The sequence below is a fragment of the Mucor mucedo genome, assembly GCF_025094135.1.
Source record: "Mucor mucedo strain NRRL 3635 chromosome Unknown EV154scaffold_35, whole genome shotgun sequence".
Lineage (NCBI taxonomy): Eukaryota > Fungi > Mucoromycota > Mucoromycetes > Mucorales > Mucoraceae > Mucor > Mucor mucedo.
This window is the reverse complement of record NW_026252319.1, coordinates 38,908-60,914: the sequence shown is the minus strand read 5'-3', so window position 1 is coordinate 60,914 and position 22,007 is coordinate 38,908. Positions and strand designations below refer to the sequence as shown.

The window sequence follows — 22,007 nt, the reverse complement described above, 5'->3', positions numbered from 1 at the left end:
TTTTAAATTGTTATTTTTCCCCTGAAATTGCATTTGACTAAAATGCGCGGGGGTCGGTGCGCGAGCGCGCGCGCTCTTGCTGACTGTAGAAATGTATTCAGGGTGTAACCTTTTTCAATGACAGACTTGTCTCAAAGACAAATTATGGGGAATGAGGTTTAATGTTTAATAAATTGATTTTTTTTATAAGAATGGACTTTCTTCTTCATCTGGACGAGTAATGATAAAACTAGAGGCTGTTCTGTTCATTACGTCCAAGAATAAGGGCGTGCACGAACCAGCATTAAAATCAAACGAGGTATCTGGATCACAATAACATTTACTATTGACAAGCCATTTCTCTTCGGTGGGACAGTGTTCAAAGAAATCATGTTTGTACCCAATGTCATAAAACCAGTGCACGTCACTTCGCTTCAGCATCAATGCAACAGCAATCGAATGCACGGGCGCATCTCCCCATCTGAATAATTGTTTGTTTACATATTTAGTCAACTACATAACATGTATGTTTCCAAAAAAAAAAAAAAAAAAAAAAAAAAAACTACCTTTCATAAAAAAAGCCTCCTGCTTTATCAAGGTATTTGAAATACGATTGATATCCTTCTGATCGCATAAATTTCACTGATGCAATCTAAATAATCATAAACAAATTTAACACATTTTGATTAAACTTTGTTAACGTAAACAAAAGAACTATCTTACCTCAAAGTTACTCCAGAAATGGCAAAGATTATAGGACCATCCATTATCATCACTCACAAGTCCCAGTAAGCTATCGGGTCGTGTGCGAGGATAGATATATTGTGGGTGACTTTTAGCAAAATCAATCGTGTTTTTCCACAAAGAAGGTATAGTAGCCCGGTATTCTCTCAGTGCAATTGTAAAGCCATATTTAAGATCTCTTTCTTGCATCACTCTAAAAGGATCATAATCCATTTCACAAGAAAATTTCACTCCGGGTTCTACTCGCCTTTTTTTTTTTTTTTTAATAAAAATACATAATTAGGAATATGTACAAGCCTTTAGTAAAAATGCATACTTACCAATAATAATCAAGGTTATCTAATAGTGGATGCAGCATAAAGAAGCCAGATTGATAACGACACATATGTCTATAACTTTCACTACCGCCGTACACAATCACCCTAAAATAAATCAGCGATCAAAAATTGAAAAATATCGCAAACAAATTAGAGCGGAAATAACGATCTTTTTTTTAAAAATATCGCGATTGGCGATATCGATAAATTTTTCCAAAATATCGCGATTGGCAATATCGATCAAATTTTCCAAAATATCGCGATTGGCGATATCGATCAAACTTTCTAAAATATCGTTATTGGCAATATCGATCAAACTTTCCAAAATATCGCGATTGACGATATCGATCCATAAATCAAAAAAACAAAAAAATATCGTTGGATGGGGTAAAAAAAATGGGGTAATCGATAATCGATATAATATTACTTTTACACCCCTGCTAAATCAGGATACAGGCTTAAAATTGATACGTTTGTATATATTGGAAAAAAAAATTTTATTTATTAAAAAAAAACTAAATAACGTCGAATCTGATCATGATAGACCTCTTCAAATATAGAAAATGACCAGTAAAATATGACCAGAGACAGACATAATGAGAGGAACTACGATAGTGACCATACGAAGACCTCGGAAGAGCAGCAGTATTGACTTACCTGCATAAAGATGGTTTACGTTAATAAGAGAATAAATTATCAAGTTTAGCAATGTGTACCTTTACAAAACCGTGGGATGTACGAGCCTCAAATAAACAGCGATAGTAGCTAGCTTTAGGAATTTGGGTTAACTAATAATGAACACATAAACCAAAGTCGAGATATTTACCTTTTCACAAGCGGTGAAAGTAGAGATGGCTTCAGCTATACAAATGTGTTAATACATATAAAAAGAGTAAGTAAATTTACTTTTAAAGCAAAGAGTCTTGGTTTAATCCGTTTGGAGAGTGTCAGCACGTTTAATGTTTAGTCACATAACTATATCTTCATTTGTAAACAAATGGTTATGATAAATCATATATTCACAAACTATACACATATACAAACCTTAAGTTTAGTTTTTATTTGAAAGAAATAGAAAGAAAAAGAAAAAAATAATAAAAAAATCAGAGTTTAAATAAGAAAAAAAAAAAAAATTCAGGCTCAATTCTATTTTTGGAAAGCCCTTGAGGGTCGACTATTGGTCCCAGATGCTATTTCATCAGCCTTTCTTTTACCTTTTGGACGGGTAGTACTTGGGGTGGAGAGGGCAGGTGCAGAGGTGGGAGGAGGAGAGTCAGAGGTGGGAGGAGGCGAGTCAGAGAGAGGAGGCATCTCAGAGGGAGGAAGAGAGGTCAAAACAGGATTTTGTACCGAAGCGGAAGAAGACGATGGTACAAGAGGTCTGTTATCAGGGATCGAAAATAAATTTTCAAACAGGCCCATATCCAAGTCTTCGTACCTCTCTTCAGTACCCGAATTGACACCAAGGTTTTCCAGGCCAGTCAAAAATGAACCCGAGGCATCATGAGCAATGTCATCTGGCTAGAGTTGAGGTTTATGTTAATGTTAAAAATTCTTAATTTGATATCTAAACTTTACTTACTCTTGCTGAGTTCCTCAACATTATCTGGATCATATTTTTGGATATCCAGTTTTTATCCGCGAGGTGCATGGGTAGCATTGGGTTCTCGGCGTCAATGACAGAGATAAGGTCCCCAGGATAAGCCTCGAGGGGTGTACCAACGTTCAAGCCAGAGCGCTTGTTCCAAAAGTATACAATTCTTTCGAACATATACAATACTTCATTCTGCTCGTTGGCAGGAATCCCCCTCCAAATGACACCATTCTTTCCAAATCGTTCTTGGTACAATGCTTTCAAGAAATGTTGGCAAATGGTGAAGACATTGTTGTAAGCTGCTGTCGCCCTTTCTTTAGCTTGATCCTCAGTATAGGTACCTACCAAAGATCTCCAGTACGCAGCAACCTTGTCTATGACGGTTTTCTTTGTATAAGTACATACGGTGATGGATCTTACACCGAGAGAATTGCAAGAGGTGTGAATACCATTGGGTATAACTTGCTCCTTGTAATAGGCGACAGCCTTGACCACGAATTCGTACATTTGTTGAGCAGCGGAATTTCTTGCTGAAAAGATAGGGCAATTATTAACTTAATTCGTCTTACAAAGTAAAATAAAATAAAAATGTACCAGTGATATATCCAGATCGAGAAGTAATTGCAGAAGTACCATTGGATTTGACCACTTTCTTAACCTTGCTGCAGCATTCACAGTGTTGACCAACTGGCAGGTAGATATATTCTTTCATTGTGGCAGGCATTGCATCAAGCTTTCTTTGCATATCGTAAATGGCATTAACGAGTTTTTCAATGACTTCGTCTCGAGAATTTGAGTTTTGGGTACCGTTCATTGTGATAAATAGAGTGAAAAATCGATGTAAATGAGAAAATAGGTGTAAGTATTGGATCTTATATAGATGTTTTAAAGATACATTTTTTTTTCATTGTCATTTACCTTGATGTAAGTGGTTCAACTTATTTGCACCAATCACGGTACAGAATTAAAAAAAATTTCGCTTAATAACCTCGTTACACGAAAATCTAACAATAGATCAAGCTTGAAGTCCCAAACAACGATTTCTAGTGGTTTTGAAAGGTATCCATAGTCTACACAGAATTACTATATCCTCTCTATTAATAATTATAAGATAAATTCACGAGTAATTCCAATTGGTTCTAAGAACGGTCAGTGACTATTAATAAGCTGTAAATAAGATGTAGCAACATGTATAAAACTACGCGCAAAAATCGGTTCCCGACTTACCAAAAACAAAATTCTTAAAAACTTTTCAAAATGGTTTACCCCAAAATTCAAAAACCCAAGAACCTTAGAGCTTCTCGAAACGGCGCTAACCAACGTCTTTTAAGAGGCACATATGAACCCTTGGCCGTTACTGCTGCCTCCATTATACCTGGCCCAACTGACACTTCTGTTTTTGCTGTATCCTCTTCAGTATCTACTGGCTTCCCAACTGCTATAATAACCAACCGTACACCTTTTGACTATGACGAAGAAATGGATTTTTACGATGATGTTGATATGGCTGACCTCGATAACCAAATCGCTCTTCCCTTAATTGGACAAATGTCCATACAAGACGTAGATGCTGAAGATGAATCCTCTGATGATGGTTTTGTTGTAGACGGTGAAGTAGACGAGGATTTGTATGAATCCACGGACGAAGAGAACTTCGAAGGTAACTAAAGATGCTCGGGTTGTTGACATCATGACAACTTACCGGATGTACTATTTTCACTTTTAGAACCATTGTCACTTGATTATAATGTAACAATACAGGACAACATCAAGGATATCATTGTCCCCATTAACGTATTTAGCACCAGCGAGCTGAGTAGTATTATGTTCAACTATCTTACATTTAGTAGAAACATGACCATAGAAGCTGTGCGCGTTATGAAGAAATTTTTTGAGAACACTTTGAACCAAAACAACAGTATGTTAATGATTTGTATTTACAAAGTATCATTATTTACTAATTTAGTGTACCTTTTAGGCCTTGATAAAAAGAAAAAAGTACTCGCATTGAAGGAGTGTCGTTCGTTGATCAAGAAGAAACTTCCACTTTCTTTCAGTCAAAGCCATGAAATCTGTTCCCGAAAGGGGTGTTATCTCTTTGATCCTGTCGATGATGCCGATAAAACCGCTTGTCCTCACTGTAACGCTGTTAGACATAAAGAATCTGTGGTAAAAATGATTGATATTGGTGAACATTTAAGTCGTATGCTAGCTTGTGACGAGTTTCGTGATGAAGTCGAAAAATACCGAAACGTAATCGATTCCATGACAGACGATGATCCATATACCGATTTTTTTTCTGGAGCCGCGTATAAAGAAATGAAATCTAAAGGTCTCTTCACTGGTCAGCACGATTTAGCCATCGTTCTATGTGTTGATGGGTTCACTTCGAAGGTATCAAGAAAAAGTATGGTGATGGTACACGTTATAATTGCTAGCATTGATCCGTCTATCAGGTAAATTTTGGCTCTATATACAATACATCCAATCTTTTTACGTCGTAATAACACCATTTGCAGATACACCGATGAATATACTTTTCAAGTTGCAATTCTTTTTGGTGACACTAAGAAAGACTTTGACTCGTATCTGCGTCCAATTATTGAAAGCCTTGATCGTTTGAGTCGTGAACCTGTTGTTGTTCGCAAGAATGGTGTTCATGTCACGTCGGCTAGAATTTTCAATTTGGGTGTCATTGCAGATGGTATAGAGATCAACCAGCGGTTGTTGATGTTTAGTGGTCATACCAACTGGTGGGGATGTAGATTTTGTATTGGTAAGTCGTCAGTTTACTAAGCTATGACCGTGGACACTAACAAAATGACCCTTCTAAATTTAGTTAAAGGCGGTCACCCAGTTGACGGAGGAAAAGGTGGTATGTACTTCTTTGGCAGAGACTCGGCTATCAGAACCAAAGCTTCTTTATTACTTGAGAAAGACGCAGTAAGTATTAACTTGTGTAGCCTTTTTTACATATTTTAATTGATTTACCTTTATTAGCCTTCTTGTCCCAACCACAACTATGGTATTAAAAGTGCTTCTCCCTTTGGTCAGTTGAGTACCTTCCTCTCCATCGACTTTTTCATGTGTGACGAGCTACATATGTTTTCGAATGTCAGCAAGCTTTGCTTCGACATGCTTTCACCAAAGCTCAACACTCGGTTCAAGTTTGATGGTAACGAAGACACGTACCCGTTTGCTCTCGAGACTGCTGATTTTACTCGCATCAAAACCGCCATGGATGACTCCCTTCGTGCAATTCCTGCGGATTTCAGTGGTTCGTTTGCTGGTGTCAATCTGGATAATGTTAGATCTATCTATCGTTCGGTGGACTGGATCGCCTGGTTGGTGCATGTGATTCCTACGATTGTTGCCCCACTCTTTCCCGCCAGAGAAGCAACCACAGGATTTATTGCCCTGTCTCGTGGTATTCAATTGAGTTTGCAATGGTCGATATCCGAATCTGAAGTGAAGGAAATTGAAAGGTAAATATTCATTGTTGAGTTGTAATTTATGTAGTGATATTTACTTGAACATTATATTTGCTTATGATAGATGCTTTAAGACTTGGTTTGATTACCTCGATACCTGTCTTGATAGCAGCTCTATCTCCAGAACCGTATTCAGATCGAACATGCACCAACTGAACCATATACCATACATGATAAAACGAATGGGGTTAGTTATCGATTGTCATCATAGTTATTAGACTTCCCTTTTGTACTAATTTTTCATTTCTCTGGTAGACCGTTAAGGTGTTATTCTGCAAGATCATTGGAAAGGTCTATTGGCATATACAAGAAGCGAATCCGTTCATCTTTGAATCCTGGTGTCAACGCCGGTAATGTCATGGAAACTCGTGAAATGTTCTCTTTTTTGCAATCCGATGGTATAATCGATAGTTCCGCCTATGATTTGAAGAAGGATAAAGTTAACAACTTCTTGCCCCACCCGTCCAACGATCCATTGTTGCCTCAGCTGTGGTCACCCTTTCACTGGCGGGTAAATACTGTAAAGCTGGGCCAGGTTGTAAAGCAAGCAAAAGAAAAGCACAATCATACCATTGGCGGCTACCTGGCAAAAGACTGGCTTAAAGCACTCTCTCAATTTTTGATTCGTCTGACTGGTAATACTTCGGCTGTTATAACTTCGTTCCATCAGCACCAATTTGTCAACATTTCTCAAAAACTCTGGACAAACAATCAAATATACATATCTGATTTGTGCAAATCGAAGAACGCAGCAAGTTCGCGTGGTGGTGAGTTTGTTATGTTTACTGCAATTCATAAAAATCGGTAAGTTGATGTTTGCAAATCAAAATTATTGTGTACTGACTTATTGTAATTAGGATGTTCCGGCCTATCGAAAACTGGTACGTTTGTAAAGTCTTGTTCTTTTTTGACTTTACATATCAAGAAGGTGCTCCGGGCTCGAACTTCGTTTTTGGTGAACTTATGAAGAATCATGACGTCTCACCATACTCAAAGGCTATCCCGCGCGTGAAACCTTACGATGAGGCTGAGCAAAAAAAATTTGTGGTCTTTGATGCCGAGGATCTTTTGTCTGCTGTCGGATTGGTGAATGCGGTTGACGGCTCCAATAACAAATATGTTATAAAGACTGGTGACGCTTTTAAAGTCGATATGAGTAGTACTGCCGGAAGTGTTGGAAACATTGTTTTCCGCTGAGAATAAAATATAAAATCATTAAAACCCACAGTCACATGTCCCGTTTTCTCATTTTACTTACGTAATCTGAAGTTGTCTTTTTCTTACCCTGGCTATCATCCCCATAAACATTTTTTTGCTTTAAAAAATTACGTTTATCTATTAACATGGTATTGCTACATCTATTTATTTATGTATAAGTTGTTTTTATAGAGATTTAAAAATTTGGCTTTGCGATCAGCGATCAAAAAATCAAAAATATCGGAGATATCGATATTTTCGATTTTTTGAGCGATATCGCCAATATCGATCAAAAAAAACATTTTGATCGCTGATTTATTTTAGGGTGAATGTTTCGGTCTGCCAAATCCTGTCGACACTCGGCCGCATATTCTTGATCGATCCAATCAGGATAACTCCAGTGCTCCTGTGGCACCAATCCATAGTGAACTTCTGCATTCGTCATCATGCGTGTCATATTTTTAAACTCTTCGGTGAACGGCTGTTCATTCAGGAAAATCCAAGGATAGTTATACTTTTTATTAAATCGATCTTCCAGGTAGCGCATGGAAGAACGCAAGGCATACAGCTCACTGTTTCTAGCCAATACCACAAAAGCTCCTTTTACTCTGGGTAAACTGGCATCCGTCAATACCTTGTACTCTTGTTTTTGTTTCATTGTGAGCTTTTCGGCCATTAGCGCTTTCTCGTCCTTTTCGATCACTTGCTCCATATCAACACCCATAGCCATCTCCTGTTTTTGCTCGCTGTTGTCTTCATACATGGCTTTAAATGCATTGTCTTGCTCTTGTATTTGCTCGCGCTGTTGGTCAAGCGAGGGAGGAGACGGGTGCAAAAGAAACCGCTCGGCTGCTTTCTCTCTTATCAGGTTGTAACAATCCGTCGAGCTATTACAGTAGCTGTTTTTAGGGATGGTCGAGGACCGATATATCAATACAATAACTAATAGGACAATGATACCCATAATCCCACGGAAAACATTCCTTGTTGAACACAATTGCCTTGTGTTAAGAGACATATTGTCTAAAAACTATGTAGAATAAATGGAGGTGTGAAAGAGAGGGAATGGAAATCAAAAAAGAGATATGAGGATTAATATATTTCATCATTCCTTTAGAAGTTTTTTTTTTCAAGTGAGCACGTTTGAATAGTAGGGCCTATTGCAGACGATAGTTGAGTAGGAATGTGAACCTTCCCGAATCAACTCAAAGAATACCTAAAAGCGTATAAATTAAACCGTATGTATCAAGTTACTTGCATTTGTATATTTATACACAAAATGATGAAAATAAACAATGCAATCATTTTATTATAATTCAATGTTTTTTTATTACTTTGGTTTCTTTTTTTTTATGTATAAAGGACATATTGTCTATCAAGGTGGTGATTCAATACGAGATGGGACTTCAATTTTCTTTGATTTGACGAATTTTGTCATGGCTACAACAGTTTGAGGATCAATCAGCCTTAATAAATCTTTTGTACAACTGTCTTGATAAAAATCTGCAAAGACCCAAATTTAGGCTACATTAATAAAAAAACATTGTTTACAAAAATATATACACAAATACTTGCCATAATTCGTTGTGACATCGCAGCTGCATTTTCTCAAAAGTGACTCGCTGTATGGGCAATGCGTGGCAATGGAGTGGGTATATCCAATCTCGTTGAAAAACTGAATTTCTTCCTTCTTCAAAAAGAGAGCTGCAGCAATTGTTTGGACGGGAGCATCACTCCACCTAATTAAAAATAACATTATTCATAAAAAATTTCCGGAGGATAATAAACCAGAAACAAAACAAACAAACAACAAACACTAACCTTTCGTAAAAAAAGTTACCAGTACTGTCAAGGTATTCAAAATATTTCTGATAGGCTTCCGATCGAAAAAAAGATAAATCCGCCAGCTGGAAATTGGACCAGAAATGACAGAAATTGTAATAGTCTTCTTCCATATCGTAAATCCAAGGGTATATGGTGGTATTTGGTGGTAAAATATGTTGTGGGTATAATTCTCTAAATTCATTGACCCGTGTCCAAAGTGTAGGAATTGAAGCTGATGCTTCTCGCATAGTAAGCACAAACCCTTTTTATGCACACGTTAGTGATTTATTGACGACATTTTTTTATTTTGTTTTGCTGTACCTAATTTCTTCTTGTCTTCCTTCATCTTCAAAAACTTATCATCATTCATCTCACAACTGTAATCAGCTCCAGGCTCTACACGCCATGTATATTCAACATCCTGTAGCAAAGGATGATGAAAAAAGAAACCAGCGTGGTACCTCAACATTTGATGATACGACAAACTTGATCCTTTGTGTACCATATTCATTTCTTGGTTCAACATCAAGTATTCAGCTTGAGGAACATCAATCCAATGTGGATACTCCCATGCTTCCAAGTCAATTTTACCAAAGAAGACAGGTGCTGTTGTTACCTTTTTAATATAGGTTCGAAATTCTTTGGTAAAATGCTGATTGTTCAAGATTACCCAAGGGTACCGTGTACCATTGACCATATGATCTTCCATACTTTTGATAACTGCTCTTGCATCTTGTAGTTTCTCGTTTCGCACTACCATGTAGTATGCTCCTTTTACTGGAAGGTTGTCCCATACGCCTTTTGGAATGAATGTGTCGGCTGGAGTTTCGGGTCTCAGATACCTGGTTCTTGCATGTTCTACCGCAATGGGTTCAATTGGCTCTACTTCTTCTTGTAGCTGATCGTACGCATTATCCGAAGCTAAATTAAAAGGCTGGTTACAAAAGTACTGAACAAAATCGACATCTCTGGGATCAAACCCGTAAACTTCAGAGAATGAGTCCCAGTGCACACTTCGTCCCACAAAGTAACATACGGTTGAAAGTACACAAATCAATGCCACACGGATGGATAACTTGTAAAATCGGCGACGTTGATAGGATGTTTTGGCGTTGGGCGATGCAACCGAATCAGCATGAAATGGATTATCTTGCAAATGCACCATTCTGATGTCGTTTTGGGGAATACAAATACCAACTGATAGATAAAAGAAAGAGAGAAAAAGAGGAGAAATAAGAAAAAAAATTCAGAAAGAATGAATAAAGATAAAATATGTATAAAACACCCAAAGGCATAAAAATCAGACATTGACATACATTATGGTTTTAAAGGGAATGTTCAATCTCATCCGTAATCATAATAAACACAAGTGCACATACAAACATTGTAATTCTGGGAGGGAAAACTTTATTGTGATATATATGGATAAATGTAAGCATAAAACTTAATATAAACATATTGATTTTTTACAATACACATCCCGCATACATTTATACTCTAGTCTACTTTTTTTCTTTTAGCTTAATAACAAAGGGCACATTTATAAAAAAAAAATCATTTACTTTTTTCTTTTTCTTTTCTACATCGGAATAAGAATGGGAGTGCGTAGATATTCATTTTTTTTATTTCAAATAGGAATTGTTACCTATATTTTGGGTGCAGCGTTTTACCTAATAGGACGCAGCTCATATAAACCAGTTTCCCTGTCAACAACTGGTTCAATGTTTCCACATAAAATGGAGGACGCAATTTTAAACAATGACCACGGCGACAACAGGCAACCGGATTCCTATGTCATTAATCCATCTCAATATGCCTTCAAAATGAAAGTAGACTTGCCTCCCGCAACAAACAGCACGGAAAGACAGGCTGCTGCATTTATCGTACTTGTACGTAACAGTGAACTGTTTGGTATGCTACAATCAATGAATGATGTTGGTAAGAATTTATCATTGCTCAAACACACAAAGATTGTATAGTAACTTTTTTTTTCAAAAAATTAGAGCAAAGATTCAACAAGAAATTCAATTATCCTTGGGTATTTTTGAATGAGGAGCCATTTTCACAGGAATTTATCGACGCGACAACAAAAGCAGCCTCGAGTCAGACTCATTATGGGTTGGTAGATGGATCCATGTGGGGATATCCAGATTGGGTTGATCAATCTTATGCGTCAGAAAGACGTGAGATCATGAAAGATCTACCGTACGGATCAAGTGAAAGCTATCGACACATGTGCAGATTTCAAAGGTAACAATAACAATAATGGAAAACTGCGTTTAGAACTCAGATGTAAACCTTTCTTTACGTTAGCGGATTCTTTTGGAGACATCCACTTGTGTTGAGTCTTAATTTGGAGTATTATTGGAGAGTTGAGCCCGATGTAAGATACTACTGTGATCTAGACTATGACCCATTTTTGTATATGAAACAGAATAACAAAAAATACGGTAAGATAAATCACAAAGATTTGTAGCAATAGCTGACAACATGACATCTTTATATATATATATATATACAGCTTTCAACATATCATTTAAGGAGCACTCCGGTACGATTCCTTCATTGTGGGATTCAATAAAACTATTCGCAAAGCTCTCGACCAAAAATGGAAAGATTCACTTCAAGAATGCATACAGAGATAGCATCTTTAACTTTTTGTCGGATAATGAGGGTGAATATTATAATGGGTGTCATTTTTGGACAAACTTCGAGATTGCTAGGTTGGATTTATGGCACACAGAGGCGTATAAAGAATTATTCGCTGCACTTGATAGCACAGGTGGATTCTTTTATGAAAGGTATGGCAGGAATTTGGCAAATCAAATCTCTTTTTTGTGTCTAAAAACATTGTATTTTTTTAGATGGGGGGATGCTCCTATTCATTCGATTTTCGCTGCCTTGTATCTCAAAAAAGATGAGATTCATTTTTTTAATGACATTGGATACAAACATAGCACGTATGAACATTGCCCTGCCGAAGAACCGTTGACTCGACGCTGCTCGTGTAATCCTGGAAATAGCCTTGGTATTTATTAAACCTTGAACAGTGATTTACCCCGTACTAATACAGTTTACATGCTTATAGATTTCACAGATGAAATGAGTTGTCTTGTAGAATATATGTATGCAAGAGAATTTTACCCCAAAAATGACAAACGAACGGTGAACGACATACTTATCAAGTAAACTGTTAAAATACATGTCCGAGCATATAGCTCAGAGAGCGGTCATCATTATTCATTAAGCTATAATTATCATAATAAACAATTTATAATTACACCAATGTATAATGTACCGTAATTAAATACTTTAATAATCATACCGAACGTGTTAACACTAACGGTATCAAGGATTGACCAAGTCTAGCATATTTCTGTTGACATCTTTCGATTTTCCACACCCTTCCCATTTTGGTACTTGGTCGTCTATTTTCGAATAGGGATTTCAGACTGCGTTCCCAGTAATTCGGTGCGGTAAAAAATAATCAAGTGGTTAAGGCGTGGCATCATCTGTCAAGGAGATGATGCATTTATCAACTTTATGGATTTGATGTCTCCTTAATATAGGATGGTCAAGGTTTTAAAGGCGACATCGTAAAAAATTGCGGGAGAATTATAATGACTCCCGCACATCGTTTTCAGTTTTTTACAACTGAAAGTAAGAATTGATTTAAACAGCCACGTTGTGTATTTTAAACTTACTTTTATATTTTATTTAAACAGAACATTGCCCTTCAAACAGGAAAGAAGGCAGAGTCCTCAATGGTCAAGGCAGCCGAACACAGCTACCACAATCCACCAATGCCACCCACCACCTGGCTCTCATCCCAGGCGTTCGATCATTCTCGTAAGAGAAAACGCCCATCACATTGAGCAAGTTTTCTTTTTAAAAAAATAAATGAAATAAAAAATTATAAAAATGAATTTTTAATTTCAAGCAAGTTGATTATGTTTTACAATTATGCTTAACAATCCAGTATCTCTTATTAAAAAAAAAAAAATTACGGGAATAACTCGTTGTAACTGCCCTCACGTAAAAAAGAAAGCTAAGACGACAGTATGTTCCAAATGAAGTTCTGATTGGAATGGTTGAATGTCCCATTTTATTTTTGAGTAATGTACCGTCAAGTTTAAAGATGTGGGATTTGAGAGTAGAAACACTGTAAATGGTAAAAAGTTGTGGAGAAAGCGGCATGTGACATAAACGTCCCGTTTCCCAGATTTTCCAAGGTTTTTCTTTTTCTGGGACATTCAAGAAGCTTGTTTATTTTAAATCGCCGTAGAGACGGAGATGCTTAAAAATGAGGGGAATTTACAATTTTTTTTATAGGCGTATTAGGGGTGTATGGGGGAAATGAAATATGTAAATGAGTACAATAAAGAGATATATGCATACGTAGGACTACAATAAATTATTACTATTATTATTATTATTAGGAAAATCCGAGTTATCATCGCCTGGCACGATTGGAATTTGAGGTCTTTGTCTTGTCTGTAACATTGCAAATAGATCATCCAATACCTGCCCGCTATTTGCATTCGGCAGGAAATCATTGTTACTGGTAAGTGTCGGGCCAAATTCATCCTCGAAAAACGGATCAAAATCGAAATCCAAATCAAAATCACCCACTTGCATGTTGTTATTACCCCAATAGTCGCTCGGTACACCCGGATGCTGCTGCTGCTGCTGTTGTTGGTGCTGTTGCTGTGGTTGCTGTTGTTGTTGTTTTTGTTGTTGTTGTTGTTGCTGTTGTTGCTGTTGTTGTTGCTGTTGTTGCTGTTGTTGATGATGATGTGGATGATGTTGCTGTTGTGGATTTGATTGATTCTGCTGAGGCAATTGAGATAGTTGAGGTAGTTGATGTGGCCGAGGTGATTGATTTTGAATTGGTAATAAAACTGCGCTGGATGGACTAGTTTGTGGCATGGAGTCTTTGAAAATAGTGTTTTGGGACGGTGTCACCGGCGTCTGAATAACGTTATGGGACGGATTCAAAGGCTCTTTAAGCTTACGTCTTTTACTGCTGCTTTCGATTGCATGTTCATTTTCCATTGGATTGACTATGTGATCCCTGGGATGGTATGATGAAGATTCGTATCCCGCTTGATTCGGTGCCCTTAAAGGTACAGGCGCGAACGAGCCTTCTTGTTGTGAACTATGATCTTGATCGTGACGTGGTCGAGATTCGCTATCAATCCGTTGTTCAGATAAAGCAGTATTTGGCACCGATTCGCTTTCTCGACGTACACTTTCATCTTTATCGTTTATAATTGCTGGAATTGGAAGAGACATGGATCTATCTACCGTTTTATCGACAGCTGGTTCTGGTTCTGGATCATTTGTTACTATATCAACAGTGGGCGGTGGTTTGCGGATAGGCTCAGGTGGTATTTTGCTTGGATCACCACCTGTCAATACTGTTACTTGATGTTCCAATGTCGAGACTCGGTCGCGTAAGTCCCCATTTTCCTTCCGCAATCTATCCAATTCATTCTGCCAATCCTCCATCTCTTTGGCTTTTATCTCCAAATCCTTAATGTATTGCTCTCTTCTCTGACGAAACGCTTTCTGTGCTGCTCGATTCTGCGCTGCTCTTTTAGATGGAATCACAGCCCGGTTCCCACCTTTATGAAATCTAGGATGATCATAATCGAGCGCCTGCGCTGGTGGTGAAGCAGATAATTCTTGTTCATGTTGCGGTGGTTGCATTATTGGATTTGAAGGGTGTTGTAGTTGAAGAGGGGACATCGGTAACACAGAACCAGGTGGTCTCGAAACCATATAGTTGAACGATTCGGGTCCATGCTCTTAATAGCTTGTTAGATTCACATTACAGATGAAGTGTCTGTTCATTCCGTCACTAGCTTACCTGGCGGCATCATCCAATGCTGCGAATTACTACTATTGTTGCTAATGTGGCGATTGTTACTATTCATTTGGTATTGATTTTGTATATAATTCTCGAAAAAATACTCGCTCTGAATTACGCATACAAAGTTAGCGACTAATACGTTTTAAGAAGGGAGAAAGAAAAAAGGCGTATTAATTTACCCTGTCAACTGTAGGAGTTGGAGCTTGTTAATGCTTGAGATGTGCTTGAATTGGAAGAACGGTATGGGTACGAAAAGAGATAAATGGCCGATCGAGTAATGACTTTGTATTATAAGTAGACTTTGTTACTGCACATGTATCTACCCAACAAGAGAAAGAGAAAATGAACACGGGTTTTTAGCCTCTACTGTCTGTGAAGAGATTAATTATTAAAAAAATCAAGAAAAAGTTTCTACACACCGCGGCAAAAAGCATGACCGAGAATGAAACCAATGACCTTCGCCAGCCTGATTGGGTACTTCGTGCTCTGAATATCTCCCCACAAAAAATAATAATTTTCAAGTAACCCTGATACTCCTTTCTTGTGATACCGTGAGGGCATTTGTTAACTCTCACTGGACGCCGACAAAAAAAAAAGATGCATCTAAAGGAAGTTTTCTAGGAAAACTATGGAAAATAAGTAGAAGCTTTGTGTGCTTCTCAACAACGTCTTCATGATACGTCATATTTTATCAAATTAGCGGAGAAAACAAGTTATATGTACACTTACTTCAAAGTTAAATGGAAACTCCCATCATGAGAATATCTGTGGTATGCACCATTGCAGCTTTCAGAACTCTAATTATTTAACATCAGTTATAAATTGCCAACTGAAAATCCCATAATTCTGGCATAAGCTGGAAAAACTGGGCGAAAAAATAGCCACAGGTCTGATATTAAATATTGCCATCGATCATTCTAAGTAAATATGTGTGACAGAAACTTTATACGATCAGTCTGCAAATTCATTGCGCTCTGTAAAAAGTGTGGTTATCTAACTTTTTGAACAGAAAAACAACCAGAGAAACCTTGTCATATTTACTGATAAGAGTTATCTTTTACAAATTCCGAAAGTCTATAAAACACAAGGTTATTAGATATGAGTATAAGAAATACTTTTCTTTGGGAACTGACAGCTGGTACCTAAGAGTAATATGATATTGGTCACTGCAGCTATGTGAGTACATTTGGGGCCTTTAGATAATTTAAGGTTTATTGTACTCAGACACTTGATTATATAAGCCAATGTATCCCCGTTTAGTGCATATATGTTATGATTTTAGATGCTATCGGCTATCAAGATGTAAACTAACCTGTTATAATTATACCATGGTGTATTCATGAATTTCACATGAAGGACTGCGGAAGGGTTAGTTGATTGTGGGATTATATCTCTTCTTCTGGTAACAAAGTCTGAAAAGCGAGTCTAAATAGATTTAGTTACATTTTGACACGTAGCTTTGAAAGGGTATATTTTATCATTCAATTCATATAATATGCCAGGTATAAACTGTTATACAGAAGAAATACTCTCAAGATACACTCGGATCAAATGTCAGGTTTGTAAGTAGCAATAACGCACCGTGAAATGCTACCCATGCGAATATCCCGCGCAAAAAGAAAGGGAAGATTAAAATATCATCCCATGGAATGGGAAATGGCTGGCTTTGAACGGGTGACACAAACCTGATTATGAAAGCAAAAAAGTCACACCCCGCCTCTAGCTCGGAATTTACTTGGATGAGTTCTTGTATAAAAGGGGGTTTTCCTTCCATAAATATTTTAATTTTTTTTTTTTTACTATTCATTTACTTATTATTTAAAAAATGGCTTCTCCTGTTCCCTCTTTTGATTCTCTCGACCAAATCTACGATCCCACTGCTCTCGCTAAGCAAGGGTAAGTTTATCTTTTATTATTTTAGACGATATGCCTGCATAAAACTTATTTTTCCACATTTTCCCAGTGAGCGTTACAACAAACTTATTGAACAATTTGAAAACACACATGGTCGCAAGGCCGAGTTTGTCGTTCGTTCTCCCGGTCGTGTCAACTTGATCGGTGAGCATATCGATTACTGTGGTTTCGGTGTCCTTCCTATGGCTATTGAGCGTGATGTAATCATTGTCGGTGCCACCACTGAAGATGACACAAAGGTTCGCGTTGCTAACTCCAACAATGCCAAGTACCCCACCAGAGAATTCGACTATGAGGGTAAGGAAAAGGTTGTTACTATCGATTCATCCATGTTGGAATGGTCCAACTACTTCAAGTGTGGTTATAAGGTAATTATTTAAACTTGAAGGCTTAAAAAAAGGGGTTTTTTTTTGGTATTGACAATGGTTATTGTTATTAGGGTATGCTCGAAAAGTTCCAATTGGATAAGCCCAAGGGTCTCTTCTTGCTCGTTGACGGTACTGTTCCCGCTGGTGGTGGACTTTCCTCTTCTGCTGCATTCGTTTGTGCATCCGCCCTTGCCGTGGTCACTGCAAATGAATTGACCATTTCAAAGACCGAACTCACTGAAATTGCCATTGTTGCTGAACGTAACGTCGGTGTCAACTCTGGTGGTATGGATCAAAGTGCTTCTGTCCTCTCTGAAAAGGATTATGCTCTCCATGTTGAATTTGTCCCCAAGTTGCATACCTCTCTTGTTCCTTTGCCCAAGACTTCTCCCAAGTTAGCCTTCATCATTGCCAACACCTTGGTTACCGCCGATAAGTTTGTCACTGCTCCTCGTAACTATAACCTCCGTGTTGTCGAAACCCGCATGGCGGCTCTCTATCTCTCCAAGGTTCTTAACTTACCCTCTGTTGATTCTCTCAAGGAAGTTTATGATCTTTACTACAAGGATTCTACCCTTAACGAAGTTGAAAAGTTCTCTGACCTCCTTTCTAAGGCCATTGAACAATTCCCCAGTGACAACACCAATGGTAACGGTTATACCCTTCAAGAAGTTTCTGACATGCTTGATATCTCTGTCAACGAGCTCAATGAAAAGTACATGACTCGTTTCCCTGTTGAAACTGATTATTTCCGTCTTGTTCAACGTACCAAGCATGTTCTTTCTGAGGCTTCTCGTGTCATTGAATTCCATAAGGCCTGTGAGTCTTCCGACTCTAGCTTAAAGGTTTTAGGTGACCTCATGAATGCTTCTCAAGACTCTTGTCGTGATTTGTTCATGTGCTCTTGTCCCGAGATTGATCAAGTCTGTGAAATTGCTCGCAAAAACGGTTCTTTCGGTTCAAGACTTAGTGGTGCTGGTTGGGGTGGAAGTACTGTCCATTTGACCACTGAAGATAACGTTGCCAACTTGATCTCTGCTATCAAGAACGACTTTTATCGTAAGGTCTATCCCAACATCACCGAAGAAGAGTTAGATGATGCTATCATCTCTACTAAGCCTTGTGGTGGTGCTGCCAGATTCACTGGTTTCTAATCAGTGTAGCATACATTCATAATTTTTCCCCCTCCTCCCCCCTTGTTCATATATCACTTGTTAAATACACGTTATTAATTCAAAAATAAATTTTTGTTATCATCTAAAATACTTGACTTATGAAAACTTAATTTATTTACGACGCCTGGTTGTGCAGTTGTAAACGTTCATTACAAGCATCACGGTCAATTTTATTTAATAATTTTACACAAGACAACCTATGGGAATGGTTTACCCAAAGTTGATACCCTGGGCTAAAGGAAGTGCACCAGAGTAATTGATGGTACATGTTCCTCGTCTACAATATTGTTTCCAGCTATCGCTACCGCTCTCACGTCCTCCTCCAGTCTCTTTCTCACCGCCGAATGCACCACCAATTTCCGCACCATTGGTGGGAATATTTACATTGATAATACCACAGTCGGAGCCAGAAGGACCAATCCATTTGAAGATGGTAGATGGGTTGCTTGTAAAGATGGAGCTGGACAAACCTTGAGCTACATTATTATTGATTGCAATTGCTTCATCCAAGGTCTAAAAATATAGAGGATATCAGTAATCAACGTAGATTGTCTATTATTATTATTTTCTTACCTTGTATGTCATTGTGTGAAGAATGGGAACGAAAGCTTCATTTTGGACAACCTCCATGTCAGGACGTACACGGGTCATGGTGGGCTCGACAAAGTTACCGTCCTTCAAAGGTCCACTATCAATCACTCGACCACCGACAATGATCTCACCACCTTCAGCCTTAACACGTTCCAAAGCTTTCTTGTAGATCTCTACTGCTTCTTTTGTATGGAGGGGACCACACAAGACACCTTTATCCATAGGGTCTCCGACTTTAACTTGAGTGTATGCCTTTTTCAATCTTTCTATCAAAGTATCGTAAACAGTTTCTTGGACAATCAGACGACGCGTGGTGGTACAACGTTGACCAGCAGTACCAACAGCAGCAAATAAAATAGCTCTTGCAGCCAAGTCAAGATCACAATCGTCAGTAACAATAATAGCATTGTTACCACCAAGTTCAAGAATGGATTTACCAAATCTACCCTGAACTACTTTGCCTACCTCTCTACCAACCTTGGTAGATCCAGTAAAAGAAAGTACGTGAGCTCTTTTATCGTGAGTCATGGCTTCACCGACATCGGTTCCTCCAGTAACCAGAGCACAAAGTGAAGTAGGAATATCGTGTTGCTTCAAAGCCTTGGCAATGATACGAGTGACAGCAATAGAGACAAGAGAGGTAGTAGGAGCAGGTTTCCAAACAGTACCGTTACCTGTGATAAGGGCAATAGCACAATTCCATCCATAAACAGCAACTGTTTAAAGGGAAAATATTAGTAGGACGTTCAGCGAAATACGTGAATATGACTGAATATTACCTGGGAAGTTGAACGCACTGATGATACCAACAGTACCCAGTGGGTTCCATGTTTCCAACATGGCATGTCCAGGTCTTTCGGATGGGATAATAGCACCTTGCATTGAGCGAGATAATCCTAGTGCATACTCCAAGACATCAATGTATTCTTGAACCTCTCCGATACCTTCGGGCAAAATCTTTCCCATTTCAAGAGCAACCAGTTCTCCTAAAGGTTGCAAGTTTTCTACTAGCGCGTTTCTCATAGTCAACATAACATGACCACGTTTGGGAATAGGCATCTAATTATGAAAGGAAAGAATAAACCTTTAGCAAAGACATATTCACGTACTATGTGTAAACATACCTCTCTCCAAATCTTTTGAGCCTCTGCTACTTTCTCGAAGGCAGTATTTAAATCATCAGGAGTACCCTATATAAACATAAATACGTGGGAAATTTACCGTGGGAGAAAAAAAGAAAAAGTACAACTTACAGTGATAACTTCGGCAATGATTTCGTTATTGACAGGATTGTAAGAAGGTACAATGTTACCAGATCCTTTCCATTCGCCATCAAATACACCTTTGTTATTAGTTTTATCAAGGCCAAGAGCATCAAATACGGAACGATGCTTATCAAAAGTAGAGAGACAACGTACGCTGAGCCCCTTATTTCCAGAGTGCTTTAGTGCATGGACAATAGAACGAGATCGAAGGATTCTAGAAATCATTTGATCCGAAAATAAATAAAGTAAAGAAGAAGAAGAAAAGAAAAAGATAGTCGTCAAGTTTATTTTAAAGGTGTTTATTTTGAATGTTTAAAATTTAATTTGCAGTACACACACACACTTATAAGAAAGATTCAAAAGAGCGTGGGAATAATGGACAGAGCAAGCGTCATCAAATTGCGTTTCTTTATTTAGGAACTTCATCCTCTAACAGATAATTTTTTCTTTTTTAACAACAGTTGCATATTTTTCACTTTTTTTTTTCGTATTACCTGTTAAAATTCCCTTTTCGATAAGCTCGGAAGTGTCAGGTCTTTCCTGGATCTTATGCTCCAAGGCATCCTGCAATAAGCTTCTTTCCAACTCTACCTGATTTCTTTGAAGAGCAGGTGCAACTTTTGTGTCTAAGATAATGTTAATGCAAACTGACCTTATGATATGTGTTTACAAAAAAAAAAAAAAAAAGCTTGAAACACCATAAACAAAAGAAGAAAAATGGATATATTTGTATTTACCTTTCAAGATATTTTGCTCAACAAGGGCCTCAGCTGTTGGTCTATGATCAATTTTATGACGAAGAGCATCTTCAATTTTGCGTTTTTCCAGCTCGTCACGATGTTGCTGGATTGCTGGTGCGACTTTAGGGTCTGTAATAATACGAGTTACACGTAATGTCCTTTCCCCTCTCTAAGTCTCTTGGAAATACCTTTCATAATATTTCTATCAACCAAATCCTGGACATCAGGTCGGTGGGCTAACTGGGCTTCAAGTGCTTTGGAGGGATTTTCAGGTACGGCTAACACAAACGTTATTAAAAAAAGATGCTGCATAAAAGTTAGAATAATAGGTTACTTACTCATATTTTCAAAAGTTAAATGAAGAAAAAGGAAAAAAAAAAATGAACTGGGAAAGCTAATAGGAGTATCTAAATTGATAATCACGCGTTCTTGATGCACATAAAAAGCAATACTCAAAATGACGTCGGCATCTTTGTATCACACGAGAGACGCTCTCCAGTGGTTCACGGTGATTTTCAGTCCAATAAGCAGACGCCTCTTCAGCGTACCACGCATCTGTCTATGTGTTATACAGCGAGCGCAAGACACACTTCGTTTAGAATACATTGTAATATCTTTCAAGTCAGACAAGCTTAACACAAATGAAGAGACAATCTAAATAACAAGTATTCCTTAGTATAAACAATCTGTATATGTATAAATGGAGCAGCAATTTGTGTGAAAGCTAAATAAGATTTATCGGCTTCCTTATAAGTTATTTTTCTCTAGGACATGGAATCGGACGACACATATCGAATGAGATTTATTGCTTAGTGAGACACTGCGATGTAAAGTAAAGCGAGGATTAGCCATCAGGTGTGATCTGATACACTTAAAATTAAAAAAGTGGTGTGGTTTTTAACATATGTGGTTGTGTCACGATATCAGCTTTAA

The 22,007-nt window shown here is 37.8% G+C and overlaps 8 protein-coding genes across 8 annotated transcripts; 2 read left to right on the top strand and 6 right to left on the bottom strand.

The window, feature by feature from the left end:
- Positions 1-146: 146 nt before the first annotated feature.
- EV154DRAFT_505279 (nucleotide-diphospho-sugar transferase) lies at positions 147-1,207 on the bottom strand. The gene is made up of 4 exons (XM_051601156.1): positions 1,044-1,207; positions 703-970; positions 546-631; positions 147-460 (listed from the first exon to the last, which is right to left on the bottom strand). Exons 1-4 carry the CDS (start codon positions 1,106-1,108, stop codon positions 184-186), a joined length of 696 nt encoding a protein of 231 aa, XP_051458662.1. The 5' UTR covers positions 1,109-1,207; the 3' UTR covers positions 147-183.
- Positions 1,208-7,442: 6,235 nt separating this feature from the next.
- On the bottom strand, positions 7,443-8,595 carry EV154DRAFT_505262 (glycolipid 2-alpha-mannosyltransferase-domain-containing protein). The gene has a single exon (XM_051601155.1). It carries the CDS (start codon positions 8,338-8,340, stop codon positions 7,612-7,614), a length of 729 nt encoding a protein of 242 aa, XP_051458661.1. The 5' UTR covers positions 8,341-8,595; the 3' UTR covers positions 7,443-7,611.
- A 64-nt stretch (positions 8,596-8,659) lies between these two features.
- On the bottom strand, positions 8,660-10,442 carry EV154DRAFT_543306 (nucleotide-diphospho-sugar transferase). Its single transcript, XM_051604551.1, has 4 exons — positions 9,468-10,442; positions 9,144-9,408; positions 8,898-9,061; positions 8,660-8,825 (listed from the first exon to the last, which is right to left on the bottom strand). Exons 1-4 carry the CDS (start codon positions 10,309-10,311, stop codon positions 8,698-8,700), a joined length of 1,401 nt encoding a protein of 466 aa, XP_051458660.1. The 5' UTR covers positions 10,312-10,442; the 3' UTR covers positions 8,660-8,697.
- A 238-nt stretch (positions 10,443-10,680) lies between these two features.
- EV154DRAFT_505258 (nucleotide-diphospho-sugar transferase) lies at positions 10,681-12,506 on the top strand. The gene is made up of 6 exons (XM_051601154.1): positions 10,681-11,084; positions 11,150-11,396; positions 11,460-11,596; positions 11,668-11,947; positions 12,011-12,174; positions 12,235-12,506. Exons 1-6 carry the CDS (start codon positions 10,742-10,744, stop codon positions 12,333-12,335), a joined length of 1,272 nt encoding a protein of 423 aa, XP_051458659.1. The 5' UTR covers positions 10,681-10,741; the 3' UTR covers positions 12,336-12,506.
- A 1,044-nt stretch (positions 12,507-13,550) lies between these two features.
- On the bottom strand, positions 13,551-14,858 carry EV154DRAFT_418857 (uncharacterized protein; the record flags this gene model as incomplete). Its single annotated transcript, XM_051595861.1, has 2 exons — positions 13,551-13,853; positions 14,454-14,858. 2 exons carry the CDS (start codon positions 14,856-14,858, stop codon positions 13,551-13,553), a joined length of 708 nt encoding a protein of 235 aa, XP_051458658.1.
- Positions 14,859-16,819: 1,961 nt separating this feature from the next.
- Positions 16,820-18,569, top strand: EV154DRAFT_441672 (galactokinase). The gene is made up of 3 exons (XM_051596962.1): positions 16,820-16,917; positions 16,985-17,303; positions 17,375-18,569. The coding sequence occupies exons 1-3, from the start codon at positions 16,847-16,849 to the stop codon at positions 18,455-18,457; spliced, it is 1,473 nt and encodes a 490-aa protein (XP_051458657.1). The 5' UTR covers positions 16,820-16,846; the 3' UTR covers positions 18,458-18,569.
- Positions 18,570-18,577: 8 nt separating this feature from the next.
- Positions 18,578-20,663, bottom strand: EV154DRAFT_505251 (Aldehyde/histidinol dehydrogenase). Its single transcript, XM_051601153.1, has 5 exons — positions 20,323-20,663; positions 20,194-20,259; positions 19,849-20,128; positions 19,052-19,785; positions 18,578-18,991 (listed from the first exon to the last, which is right to left on the bottom strand). Exons 1-5 carry the CDS (start codon positions 20,557-20,559, stop codon positions 18,689-18,691), a joined length of 1,620 nt encoding a protein of 539 aa, XP_051458656.1. The 5' UTR covers positions 20,560-20,663; the 3' UTR covers positions 18,578-18,688.
- Positions 20,541-21,514, bottom strand: EV154DRAFT_505248 (uncharacterized protein). Its single transcript, XM_051601152.1, has 5 exons — positions 21,413-21,514; positions 21,263-21,352; positions 21,072-21,203; positions 20,829-20,960; positions 20,541-20,763 (listed from the first exon to the last, which is right to left on the bottom strand). The coding sequence occupies exons 1-5, from the start codon at positions 21,414-21,416 to the stop codon at positions 20,744-20,746; spliced, it is 378 nt and encodes a 125-aa protein (XP_051458655.1). The 5' UTR covers positions 21,417-21,514; the 3' UTR covers positions 20,541-20,743.
- Positions 21,515-22,007: the final 493 nt, after the last annotated feature.